We start from the raw sequence: 14,405 nt of genomic DNA on the forward strand, positions 1-14,405 counted from the left end.
TGCAGGTGACTGCAGCAGGCATGTAACTGCCTAATGGTGTTATTGTCACATCTGGCCTGACACTGAGACAGAAAGGAAGAAAATACTTCATTTTCCATAGGGTGAGAGGTAATGGCCTTAGGTCGCACCAGGAAAGGTTCAGGTTGGATATTGAGAAACATTTTTTCTCGGAAAGAGTGGTGAGGCACTGGCCCAGGCTGCCTAAGGAGGTGGTAAAGTCACCACCACCAGCTCCCCCTGGTTCTCAATTGGGGTTTCTCCTCCACCAGGAGAATGAAGAAAGGAGAAGAAAACAAGGCCATGACTGGGGAAGGACCTACTTGACTGGAAACATGTACATTGTTAGAATTGCTAGAAGCCTTTCCTTCTAGCCCATTTTCAGCCTGCATTTCTGTGCTTCATAGACAGCCCAGTGCAGTGCTGTGGTTTTCACACTTCTGCAAGAACCAGATCCAGAAGAGCAACCTACTGAGCAGCTGCGCTTAGTGTGAGAGTTGTCAGCATGCAGAGTAACTGGTGGCAACCCAAGAAGGTCCATATCCTGCAGTTGGTACTATAGGAAAATGGGGAGAGGAGAAGAGATGTGCTCAACCGAACAAGACCAGCAGAAAGGAGTAGTTGCTGGGTTGTGCACCTCTGCTCTCCATCTGGACAGATGCTGTATCAATGGAGTTAGATACACGAGGGACACCTGGGCTTGGATGGTACAGAGGTTTGCTAAAGATCTAGTTGCACACAGTTTTCTTTTTCTTTTTTTCCAGGAATGGGAAAAAATTATTTGAGGAGAGCAGTCACTGAGTGGGGGAATGAACCATACTGGATCATTAACTACATAAAAAATTGCCTATCTGTTCAAATGAGAAATAAAGCATCTGAATCATGCAGCACACGTCTGGTCCAGTAGAATGCTTTTTTTCCCCACCCATTACTGACAAGAAGCAAATGCTTTTTAAATTACTAATGCACTCAAAGTGGAGTGAAAAGATTCAGTAACAGGGACTGGAAGCAGAAGTTGGGAGAACATCAGGAGAGAATAATACAGGAGAGGTGTAGGGTTTAGCTTTCATGCTGAGAGATTCATAGGGTTTGTCAGACATCTCTGTGAAAGTCTTTCAGGGGGACAGAACAAACTTGAAGATGTGAGTTGTTCCCTTTCTGGCACTGCATATGTTCGTGCAAAGCACCTGCCTAGGAGATGTTGGGTCTCGGTATTTAGTTGTTTGGAAATGTGGAAAAATCTAACACAGCCCTTTGTAATGAGCTCCACTGCGTGATACCTAACTGGAGTCCATGGACACGTGCAAGGAGCAGGTTTTTATGGACTCTGCTGCTCAGGGTGTTTCTGACAGCATTTGCTTTTTGTAGAGTTAGGCTTATCACAACCAGAAATACTGTTTTTTTCCTGTGGAAAAACATTGCCACAGATACATTCTCTGAAAAAAAGCCAGCTGTTTTGACTGACAGCTATGTAGTTCTCGTTAGAAGTGCCACCCCAGCAAGGTTGCAGGACTTGCTGCTTTGTTGCCTGTCATTCTCTTCAGAATGGATTTGTTCAGATCGTCAGTGTTTTCAACAGCCTGTCTGTAAGGAGGCATCTTATTCCACTCCCCAAGTCTGGGGACTCTGAAAAATCCCAGGAGATGTGGCAGGGGAGCAGGAGACATCCGTGGTAGAGGTCCTGCCATTTGCTGGCTGCAGCACAGTGGCCACATTGAACTTTTGTGTTTCATTACCAGCAGTGTTCCTGAGGTCCTGATGTAATGCTATTCAGACTGCATATGGAAATCATAATTGTCTGCAAGGAAAACCATAGCTGAAACAGCTCTTACTAGCACATACAGCCCCATTTTGCTCCAGCATTTACCAGGCATGAAAGCAGAATGCTGTGCATTCTGTCAAAGATTTAAACTTCTCCTTTCTCTGCCTATCTTGAAATCAAATAATTCCCTACCTTCTTATCTCTGGAACTCTTATATCTTATGAATTCTTTACATCACAATTAATAGACAGACAACTTGTCAAATGTGGCAGCTGTGAAATACGTAATAAGTAATAGTTTCTAGCTGAAATATCCTCCTGTTAGAGCTCCTCTGCAAATACAGTGCTATCCTGAAACATCATTTGTCATATTAACACACTGGCTACTCTTCCTCCTAGCCCTTGGATAGATGGCTTATTTAGAGAAAACCAAGCTATTGATGGCAGAAAATTGAATTATTCATATGTGTCACATAAAAGAATACACCTCAGCTCTCTCTTAAACCTCTTTTTCTCCAGCAATGTCTGAAACAGTCTCTAGAAAGTGAAATAAATAGAATGTTCTGGGGAGTTGAAAGAAGAAAAGAAATGTAGGGCTTTCAAACTAAGTCTTCCTTTTTTTTTTTTTCCCTCTATGAATTGCTGGCTGCTGCTGTGAAAACACATCCCTTTGACATGAGCATAAAAACACAGAGACAGAAAGTGGATCCTAAGCCATGTCTTGTTCCTTTAACTGCTCCTCACATCATATCCAAGCACCTCCTGGCTGTATCTTTCATGCAGTACGAAGAGAATGTCACGAAGAGCATTTATGTGAATCATGCCCAATGGCATGTAGGTTTTTCTCTTAACCCTGCTAGATTGTACAGGTGTGTGCAGGCAGCACTGGAATGAGAATCATAGAATCATGGAAATGCTTTGCTTGGAAGGGACCTTAAATACCATCTGGTTCCAATCCCCTGCCATGGGTGGGATTGCTAACCACTGAATCAGGCACCAGACTGCCCAGGGTCCCATCCAACCTGGCCTTGAGCACCTCCAGGGATGGGGCACCCACAGTTTCTCTGAGCAGCAGTGCCATGGCCTTACCACCAGAGGGAATGAAAAATTTCCCACTAATGTCTGTGGTGCCCTCAGCCTTCCCAGGGACCAGAAATCTTGTGTGTTTGAACAGCCCAGGGAGGTGTCCACCTCCTGGAGAAAAGCTCTGTAAAGGCTGCAGAAACTGAGTGGCAAATGTGTTTCAATATAAATAACTGAAAACAAATATGTTTATGGAAAAATAATCAAATCCATGTGGACTCAATGCTGAGCTTGTATCTATGAGCTGCAGCTTGAGGAATAAACTGGTCTCAGAGCATGGAGTGCAGAGGCCAAGCTGATAAGTCAGCAAGCGTTGGATATGGTAAAGAATGTTCCCAGGGATGAGACAGGGTGCACACTGCAACCCACTTTCCATGTGGTATATGAATTTGTGGTCCCTACTTCTTAAGGACATAGTGGAGATAGATAAGAGTAATAAAATCGTGGAACATCCTGAGTTGGAAGGGACCCACGAGGATTTTGACCCAACTTCCCACTCCACACTGCGCTATCCAACCTGATATCTGAGAGCGGTGTCCAGATGCTTCAGCAACTCTGGCGACTTCTATGCCATGACTTCTTCCCTGGGTAGATTTTTCCAGTGCCCAGCCTTCCTCTCAATGAAGAATCTGCCTCTAACCCCCATCTGTCCCTGCCCTGACACGGCTCCATGCCGTCCCCACAGAGCAGAGCTCAGCGCTGCCCTCCGCTCCCTGTGAGGAGCTGCAGCCGCCATGAGGCCTCCCTCAGCTCCTCTGCTCTGCGCTGTGCAAACACAGCGGCCTCAGTGCTCCTCACACACCTTGTCCTCCAGACCCTTCTCCATCTCTGCAGCCCTCCTTTGGATGCTGCATTTGATAGAGGAGCAAGCCAAGGGATGTGGAGCACTTTGGTTGTACAAGATCATGAAGGTGAAGAACAAGGCAAGCGCAGACCTGCTGCTCAGCAAACTTGTGAAAGTAGAAGCAGGGGAAACCTGAGGGAGCTGTCTTAATGCAGATAACAGAATTGTTCTTTGCACAGAGGCATGGCCCAGGGCTCAGTGGGCCATTGGCTTGATTCCTCAGGACGCACTTTGCATCCCTTTGCCTTCTCATTCAAATTATTAACAGGCCATAGGAGTGGGTTAGCTGTAAGGCAGAAAGAGGACAGCGGTGAATGCTGACACCCCCTAGCTGAGTAATGTTGCTTTTTCAGTTGATGTGCCTCAGAGAGCAGGGGTACCTCCCTAATCTTGTCATGGCAGCTGTCCCACTTGCAGAGTCACAAAAGTACTGAGATTCATTAGTGCCTTCCAATGCATGCAGAGGGCTGTGGGATGGGAACCCCTGCTACTCACGCTCAGATTAGGGATATTTACTTTATGGCTGTTCTTACTGCTCTGCAGGATAAAGAGTGTGATTTAGGAGACTGTGGCAGCTGGCCTGGTCTGGTATGGATTTGTTTATTGCTGTCTGTGGTAATTGCCTTCCAGAAGCAGCGTGTTGAATGCATGTTGCAGATGAGCTGTAGACAGACCGGCTGTGGGTATCTAGAGAGCATCATGAAGAGTTGATCAAAATACAGAGTCACAGAAGGAAGAATGGACTTGGACATATCCATCAAGGATTTTATTCCCTCTGAAACATTTTGGCTTTGTAAAGTTAGGCATGAAAAGCTTTCCAAGCAAGGGTAGAGCCCTGTGAGCCCTTTCTGAATGGCTGGCTGTTTGGCTGTTGCTGTGTGTTAGGCTGGGAGCTGGGGAAGCAAGAGAAGTTTGAACCAGGTCAGGATAATGGATCATTTAAATACCTTTAAAATTGAATGGGAGCAACTGCAAAACTCCAAATGGTAAAAATAAATAACAAATAAACAGGCAAATAAATAAGCATTGCCAGGCCAAAAAATCCATGATGGCAACAGGTTTTAGAGGCATCACCCGCTAAGGAAGCATCAACCAGATGCTGCTCAGTGAGAAGTAAATGTGCTGAGGTGACCAGTAATAAACTACAGCTCTTGGTGGGAAAGCAGCAATCCAGCACACTGCCATCACCATCTGCTGCATTTAGGTGAATTCAGACTGCCTGCAGAAGAGCAAAGGGATCAGAGTGCTGGACAGAATAGTTGCACACCAAAACAGGCACTGCAGGGAGGGAAATAGAACACATATTGTCTTATAGTTGCATTGTGTTGGTCCTTGTCAAAAACAGACTCTTGAACCATCTGGATTTGAAGCAGATCTCAAAGGGCCATACCAGAAATTAGTTTTGTATGCAGTGTGTGTGCGACTGAAATGATTGCTTTGAAAGAAAAGAAGGAGTGATACCAAAAGGGCTGTTTCCTGAAAATCCATCAAAGACTGCTGGCAGCCATGGTTCACAGCAGAGCTCATTGTCCGACTCCTATAGCGTGAGCAACATTTTTCTGCTGGAAGGGACTGTGTGGCCACCAAGTCCAGCCTCCAGCATGCCTCCAGTACCCAGGACAGGCTGTCTGGAGGGCCTTTGCTCACTTACAACATTGTGATTTAGGTAAAGCACACAGTTTTTAGGGATAGCTAGCCTCAATTTAAGAAAGGGCTTGACGTAATAGAAAATCCATTACAGCTGTAGAAAATTGTTCATCACCATCTATGTTAAAAATCTGCACCTTATGTCGGCTCTTCATCTGCTCTGCTTTCATTCACTGGGGTTTCTTGTATTTTTTTTCTGCTGAACAGCAGAGCTGTCTGATCAGAAATTATCTACTCACAGAGGCACTTACAGAATGTGAAGAAATTGCATCTTAAATTTATCTTACAAGAGAAGTTGTTCTTTTCTACCTTTTTCCTGTGTGAATGATTTTCTGTGGCGTGATGCATGGACCTGTTTTTTTTTAATTCTGAATATATCTGGGAATAAGATCTCTCCCTTCTCCCAGCAAAATTTATTTCTCCTCTGCATCCATTGTCACGTTCACAGTTTCTGCAACAGTCCTCTTTCTATCTCATGGATGCTGCAGAGAGCAGCTCATTTGGCAGAGGGAATGACCATGGACCTCACTGAGATTACATCTTGCACATTGTAATCTTGCATGCTGCTGTTGCTTGACAGCCTGTTGTATTCCAGTCCCTTGCCATTTACTTCTACATTTCTCTCTTGCTTTTCCAGAGCGACTACTCAAGTGACACCGAAAGTGAAGACAATTTCCTGATGATGCCACCAAGAGATCATCTTGGCCTCACTGTGTTCTCCATGCTCTGCTGCTTCTGGCCATTGGGAATTGCTGCCTTCTACCTGTCTCATGAGGTAATACTAAAACATATCCTGCTAATCCATGGCTTAGCATCCATGAAGTAGCTATCATTCTCACACTAGCAAGGAAAGGTCACCAAGACTCACCTGTGAACAGGACACTATTTCAGGATGGCGGGAGGTGGTTAAGCAGAGTATCGTGTGGGGGACACTGTTATCTGCCTTCATCTCTGTGATGGTGGTGGTTGTCTTGTGAGGCATTCTAGTGAGGAATTAGCCTAGAAAATATTTTAGGTTTCACTGACAATAGTCAGGTTCCATGTACAACATCCAGCTGAGGATTTTGCCTGGCTATGACTTGTGAGTGAAAAGCACCCTTGCTATATCAGTCAGACATTCAGATTTCCCATAGCAAAACCTCATTTATTAGTTGCCGAACCGATCATGTAGAAAAGAAAACCAGGAGAAAAAAAATGCATTTCTGTTCTGAGGAAGTAGATTTGCTTCCCAGGAAGATTTCTTTCCCCCTGAAAAACTGCTCGACCTGTTCTTCTTGTCCAGTCCTAACTATACATCTTTTAATCAGAAAAGCAATGGTGTTTCAGTTTGTTTCCTCCTTGAGACACTCTTGCAGATTTCCAGCCTGTGCCTAACAACCATCTAATGCCCCATCATTTGTTCAATAAGTATGTCTTCAGAGGTGCCTGCAGAGTAATTATTGAGTTTCTCAGCATGGCTGAAAATGTAACATGACAGAAGAGTCGCACTGGAAGTCTATTCTTTTGACAACAAAGAAACATTCACTTATATTTCTATCTGCTGGTGGTAGAAGTACCTATTGGAAGCTGTACTCTGTACTCCACAGCACCAAAATTATTCATCCTTTCGCCTGCCTTTCTGATCTGCCTCTTCTAAACACCTATCCGCACTGACTGTTTGTCAAGCCAGAGCAGGCACTTTAGATCTGCAGCATCCTACTCCTTAATATCAAGCAAGGGATACAGCACTACTCCTTTTTTAATTTAAATGAAGTGTCTGTCATTGAACTTTGAAGCTTCTGAGATGATTAAATTTTGCCCAGTGAAAATTAACAGGTTTCCTCGGCTAAGTGTTATTGATTTCTCAAGTTTGGGTCAAAGGATTTACCTGATGATGATGGCAGCACAAAGTAAAGGGTTGGGAGAGAGCAGCATGTACTTTGGTACTCTGCCGTTTGGTCCTGCAGGCAGAGCTATTTATCAGCAGTTTCAATGGCAAGAACTCCTCACATACATGGAACAGGAAGGATTTTTCTCCAAAGCTACAGCCAAAGAAGGGTTCCAAGTCAGAAATCATTGGCAGAATATTTGCTCTATGTTGGGAAAAACAGGGCATTCAGTAATTTCTTTCCTTCAGGAGGCCTGGGGACTGCTAGCTAGTTTTATCCAAGCAATGAAAGCAGAGTGCAAACCAATAAATGCAAAACAAACAATGTAATAAAGTACTAAAAAGCAGAATGGCTGAGAAGCATTCATAATAGCTATGAGCTGATCCCAGGGGCCAGCACAAACCTGCTGCCTCAGTAGGAGCATACACAGTTGGAGAAGGTCTCACAAAGACAGAAAATAAGATGCTCTTGGAAGAGGCCTGCTCACCTTTATGGTATGTGCTTCTTACTAGCATGATGTCAAGACCTGTGGCTCAGCTCGCTGATTGATCCCCGGGGTTTCTGATGTAGGTGACCATGGTACAGCAAAGTGTTAAAGGATGCCTCTGGAATTGATGGGCTTAATGATGGATTAGGACAGTGCTTTTCATTTAATTTCCTCCTTTAAAAAACAAGGTGAGAAATGAGGTAGTGTTCAGAATGATCTTTTATATGTGAGATAGTAAAACATTATGTCCTGTTAGCGTATGACTTCTATTTATAGAGATCTAAAAATCCTGAATAACTTTTGAGCTCCCTTGTTAATACAAAAGGGTACACTAACATTACTCATCCTTTGTCAAAACCAGAACTGTAACTATCGACCAAAATTTGATGCTTGCATTCCAGTCTTTTTTGATGTTGCTTGAGCTCTTGACAATTTCACACATTCAGAAGTCTACTGGGTAGTTTTACAAAAAGACCCAGTCTGCAACAAAAATGGGCAGGAACTTCAGAGGTAATGCATGGATTATTTGAGCCAGGACTTGGCACCTGTGGCAAACTTCTTAAAAAAACAGGGTTCCTTCAGCTGTGCAATACATCTGCAGGTTTAGGCCTGACTTGCTTGGGATACATTTGCACTGCAAATGAGTAGAGCATTGCCTGGTGATCTTCCTATCCCAAGCAAAGTTGAGTCACTACTTTTCATCTTCTGTCTGAAAAAGAGAGGGCCAAAGGCCATTGCTGTGCTATATGCTTGCTCATTTATTTGCTTCTAAGTACTGTTTTCCTTTCCACAAAATCTTTATATCCTGAGCTTGGGGCTGCTAACTCCCGCTCTCACCTTCAGCACCCAGTCAGTCACTGTCAGTACAACCTGTGCTCCAAAACACCTGCTCTGCTCCTTTGATCCCAGCAATGCCTCCAAGCAGATATTTCTGCTGAGTGAGATCAGCACTGGGAAGAATGGTGAGATTGGGATAAGTGTCCCACTGCTGCTTGGCACAAGGTGCCTGCCTGGCACATGGGCATCACATGGAGCCATGTCTGAGTTCTCTGAGCAATTGCTGCTGATTTGTGCCCATGAGCCATTCAAGTGAACTCTCCAAAGGCATTGCTTTAGAGTCACTGTTCAGGAGGGATAGGTCTCCTGGTACTCTGAATTTTTATGACTGAGTTTTTTGGATTAGCTTCTTTCCTAGCATCTCACAGCTGAGTTTAAAGGGCTCAGTTAAAGAGTTTTTTGTTTGGTTTGCCAAGAAGCCTTTGCAGAGGAAATGTTGCAAACCTTTCAGCAAAGTGTGTCTGATAAAAAAAAAAACTCATCTTCTTTATTTAGTAAACGTTCACTTTCTGAAGTCAATCAATAAGCTATTTTTTTTTAACAGAAGTTTTCAGCTCTGTAGGTTTTGAAGACTTGTAAGTCAGAATGTTAAAAAAAATAAATCCTTTTCTCCTGTCAAGTTTACCATTAATCCTATCAGACAATTTATCAGAGGCTGTGGATATTTCTGCTCAGTGGGAGTTGATAATTCTGCAGGATCTTTTTGTCTGAATCCTCTTTTGCTCCACGGGTTTATTTTTAGGAAAGAGGGAAACAGCTTGGCATGTATTTCTGTCCCTTCTTTACAAAGAAGTACATGATCAGAGAGCTAAGCCTGTGCTGGTGTGAATGAGTTTTGCTTTTGTACCTGCATTCCCTTGGGATGTGATTGGATGTGGCGAGACTTGCCCTGGGAAGTCCCTACCAAAGCATCCATGAGGTGCCAACTGGGCCAGAGGAGCAACAGGAGTGGTACAACACCTCCTCTATACAGTTTCCACGTAACCTCCTCAGATTCATCTCTGACTGACAGGCAGGTTTTCCTAACCTGTGGTCTACATAACATCTTTGTCAGCTGCAGTCCTTCCTGCTGAGCCTCACTGTGTCTGCCAGCATAAATCTTCATGGGTTGCTTATTCCTTGCTTCTGCTGCCAGCAGCAGGAACTGGGTATCTCCTGGCCTTCTCAGACTGAGACATGCCAAGACAGGTTTAGTGGGATTTTCAGAAGGCATAGACACACACCTGAAAAATCCCACCAGACACTTTTCTGCATGCTTAGGTGCTTAAAGAGCCTCCAAATCCCATCTCTGCTCTTTGCCTTGGCAGTGCATGCAGTCTGCTAGGCATCAGACTGTGATCCAAGCACATGAGAGCAATTGCTTTCCTTCTGCTGCAGTTAATCCATGTGACAATTAATTCTCACACAGGGATCGAGGAATGCACAGCGCTGTAATTATTCCCCAACCCGTGGACTGCTTGAGCAACACAACCCCAAGCATTATCACTTGGGACACCTTTAAAGAAAAGTAGGGACTGTGCACTGTGTGAAAGGATTTTCTCTTGTATTTGTATGAACATCAGGTGTATGTGATTGAGGCAAAAGAACAGCTTGTCTCTCTTCAAAATAACTTCTGAAGCTTTTGGTTACTTTCTATCCAATCTTCACAGATGGAGGCTTTGAAAAAACTGTATTTTTATGGTATGGTGGTCACCAGTTAAAAAAGAGCAATAATAGCCATGTTTCCAGAGGTAGGAAGAAGACAATATGAACTCAAACTTTATCAGAGATCAGATGCTCAACATGTGTGAATGTATTTCACTTTCTTTGCTTCTCTGCATCAAATGTTAATATCCAGCCACTACTAAAAGGACAGGGAAGTAACACCCAGACATTATATGCTGATTATTCGTTAGAAAACCAGCTCATAGACTCCATCTCATCTAGAAAATGCATGAGAGATCTCAGTGGTACGACAGATCACACTTCCAAATGTGCTAGTGGTGGTGGTGTTGAGACCTTTGTGTGCTTTTATTCTCTCTTCTCCACATTTCTCCTTTCAAAATACAGAATATGCTTACATGTCTTCAGTTCCAGGTGCCTACAGCTCTTACATCCTCATGTCACAGGGAGCTGGAGCTTCTCTTTGGAACAAACCATAAGCTTTGGGACTTCCTCTCAGTAGTTATCTTAAGAAACAGATAATATTTTCTTTAGTCACATTCATCAGGAGGATTGGAAATAGGTGATCTTAAAGGTCCCTTCCAACCCAAACCATTCTATGATTCTATAACTGGAAAGGACTGGTCTGTCAGATTTAAGACCTGAAGACTGGTAGGGTTTGAGATCAGTGAGAACAAGATTTTGCATGAGGAAATGTAGGGTAAACATCATTTGCAAATATTCATACATCTCTGCTCGCAAACTGTCTCTCTGTGTAAGTGTGTATGTGCCTACTTCTGTTAAGTAAAACACAGTGTTTGCAAGGATAAGCACTTCAAGATCATGATATAACACTATAATTTTAGCTGCCACAAGGCAGCCACTTTGTACTTGCATATGGCTCTACAGTTATATTTATTTGGTTGCTTAACTTGCATCTACACACAAGCCTAATCCTGAGGAGGAGGGTCTGTGCTGGTGATCATTCTAGCTGATCTAAACTTTTGTGTTTATGGTTATCACATATCCTAGAAGGCCAAAATCTTCAAGAATGTTCTTTGTTGAAGAAGCTGTTCAGATCTGTCTACCAGAATCTCCTACCATGCACTGAAGATGCAAGAAGACAAGATGCAGGCTCTGGAAACCACCTGGGACAGGAGCTGGCACTGCAGATGCAGGTGATGAGCAAGGAAATGTCATCACGTGCTCATGTCCCTTCATTCTTAGTCATGGGACTGAATCAGTCCCATAGCAGATAGGCTCAGGCTTTCTCTACACGTTTCATTGTCGTGCTGTTTATCAGAAGTGAGTATGAGGGTCCCTCAGTCTTTTCAAGAAGGAAGAAAGGACATTTCCAAGAGGGAAGTATGCACTGGATGGGGAAACTTGGGGCTGCCAGTAGCCAGCTCTGCCTCAGACAATCATAGGTGCTCTGAAGTGGTGTTGTTAACTACCAGATCCTTCATTTTCTTGCTTTCTGGGCTGAAGCTGGCTCTCAGCCAGGCCGCAAGAGCCAGCGTAGACTTTGCTTGTGCTCTTTTCCCTTCAGGGTAGACATGTCCTGAGAAGAGAGATGTTTGTGTGCACAAAAGTTGGCCATTAGCGTAGCATGTCAGCACTGTTGGTTTCATTGTGCTGTAGGTGAAGTCTTGAGCTAGGAAACTTTGTAAGTGTCTTGTGTAATTTCCTCTTCATTCCTCTTTGTCCATTTGATCTTGTGGTCACATTTCCAAGTCGTGAACTGCAACGACAAAAAGAGATTAGATTAATGAGTGGCCTGATTGCTTCAGCCCTTAAGCTAATTTTAAATAATTGGAAAGGTAGCTCACATGTAACATTCCCAGGAGAGTTTAATTCATTATGCAAGTGTTTAATTACAATAAAGTCTTGGGACAGAAGAGAGACCAACCTGAAACGCTTGAGGAGATTAGGGGTCTCTTTTATTAACAAGAACATCCTGCACAATGGCAAACTTTGAATGTGAATTGCTCACTGTCAGACGTTTATGTCTCACACATTATGCTGAGACAGCAGGAGTCAAGAAACATATAGTAGTCATGCTCCAAGGGTATAAAACACTATTCCCACCTGGCGTCATCTTTTTGTCCTGCTGTTACTTTTTGTTGCTCATGTATTTGCTCATTATTTCACAGGCTTACGAGACAGTGAAGATTGTTTCAGAGCAAAATAATGCACCTTCAACAAGTTACTTGTGCTCCTGCCTCTAAGCTCAGTGTGTCTATGCTACTCACAAAGTCATTCAGAGGCCCATCGGATAGTAAAGTGATACACAACCACTGATTAGGGTGTTCAGGCACCCTGACATGTAAGCAAATCTCATGACAAACACTTAGGCAGTGTTCTTATTTTACTTTTTTTTTTTTAATCTTAGGCAATGAGGATGTTTTTTTGTTAGCACAGAGATAAAATTAGCATTACTACAAGAAGTTTTTGTTAGCAAACTCCACGCCTCCCAGCGAAATGCTTTATCTTTTGCACCTGTAAATGTAGAGCATCCAGAGATAATTATATTCTGGGAGTGGACACAGAGGGAGACAGTGTCCAAGGACAAGCACAGGGCACGTGATCTTGCATTTCTCCAGAAGAGTAGGAAGATGTCCATGCTAATGTGGAATGGCAGCCAGCCATCATCATCTGGAAGACAAAGCACATATTAGGTAACCCTGCTGAAAGAGGCTTTAGAAAAGAAGAAACCCAATGCAAATCTGGGACTGGAACAGAGTCTTCCCCTTTCAGTTCATCCCACTGTATGCCTTGACTGTCAAGGAAGCCAAGAAGCTTTGCATGCTTCTTCAATAGTGGTAGCAGAAGCCCAGCAATATGATGATGTCCCTTGAATTCTCCTGTGGCAAGAAGAACAGAACGTATTTCTAGAGTAGGTCTTTGAATACAGTTTATATAATAGATCTTTCTTTCATCTCTCACTGAGACAGCTCATAGAAATCTTTTTCCAAAGCAAAAACAAAAGAAACAAGATATACACATTTGCAGTGTAATATATTCACAGAGGTAAAATGAGTAGATGTTTTCAATGGCACAGATTTAAGGTTAACCTTTTATCAGTTTGCAGAATACGCAGGTATTCTTTTTTCTTCTCAGGGATAAGCATCATGTACCAGACTCAGGGCTACATTCTAATCTTGAATACGCAGTTCAGTATTTCAGTAGCTGTTGTGGTGAGTGCTACTGAATTACTACTTCATTTGAATCACAATGAAGTGAAACGATCACTTCTGATTATAAACTACATATCTATTTCCAAATGGGATTCAGAAAAGCACTCTGAAGGAAGACATAAGTCCAGTGATCTGTGCGTACAGAGATTATGTATGGGAACTGTTGACTCATGGCATGAACCATCTGAGGTGAGCACTGAGTCAGCTGCAAGAGCACAGGTGAAGGCAATGTACCTGTGTGACTGGAAGGGGTGGAGTCTGTCTCTTCTACCTCTCCCAGACCCCATTTAAGGGCTGACCATCACTGGGGAAGGATGTCTTGTTGGAGATCCCTCCTCTGTGGAGTTATCAGTGAGCCTTGATCATCTGCAAAAGGTGAGCCTCTCTTTATTTACTGATTGTCTGCTTACCATCCAGATAAGCCTAGCAAAATATGCCATCTTCCTCATTATTTTCTATGAATATTGTTCTTTTGGGTTATCCACCCTACAGGTGCCTACCTGACAATTTTAACTTTTAATTGACTGAACTGACTTCTCATTAGTGGAAAAGAAGTTTTTATACAGGTGTTTTATAAAGATTTATATATCAATTTTATGTTAACACATTTAGGTATTTTATGGGTATTTTGGGATGAATTATAAGAACCAGCTGAAAAGGAAGATCATCTTACAGATCATCTTGAGTGCAATCAGATAGCCTCTTCACTCAGTGATAGGATAAGAGGGAGTGGCCTCAAGTTGCACCAGAGGAGGTTCAGGTTGAGTACCATGAAAAATTCTTCTCAGAAAGACAGGTGAGGAACAGGCTGCCCAGAGAGATGGTGGAGTCACCTTCCCTGGAGGTGTTTAAGGTAAGGGCAGATATAGTACTTAAGGACAGGGTTTAGAGGGCAATATTGGTGGTAAATGGGCAGTTGGAATAGATGATCTTAGAGGTTTTTTCCAACCTTAATGATTCGATGAAGGGACTTGTACCTACCTGCAGCTGTATGGTTGTGACTAATGACTTAGTTCTTCAGCCTAAAATACACACTGAATTAT

General features: G+C 43.2%; 1 protein-coding gene across 1 annotated transcript in view; it reads left to right on the forward strand.

Moving 5' to 3' along the window:
* The window catches only part of SYNDIG1 (synapse differentiation inducing 1), a 58,545-nt gene that overhangs the window by 13,184 nt on the left and 30,956 nt on the right, over positions 1-14,405 (forward strand). Inside the window, exon 3 of the mRNA XM_065732879.1 lies at positions 5,970-6,107. Coding sequence (XP_065588951.1) covers positions 5,970-6,107 — 138 coding nt within the window. The remainder of the gene's footprint in view (positions 1-5,969; positions 6,108-14,405) is intronic.

Source organism: Cyrtonyx montezumae, unplaced genomic scaffold (genome assembly GCF_038088225.1).
Source record: "Cyrtonyx montezumae isolate F1298 unplaced genomic scaffold, pur_monq_1.0 scaffold_0, whole genome shotgun sequence".
Classification (NCBI taxonomy): Eukaryota; Metazoa; Chordata; class Aves; order Galliformes; family Odontophoridae; genus Cyrtonyx; species Cyrtonyx montezumae.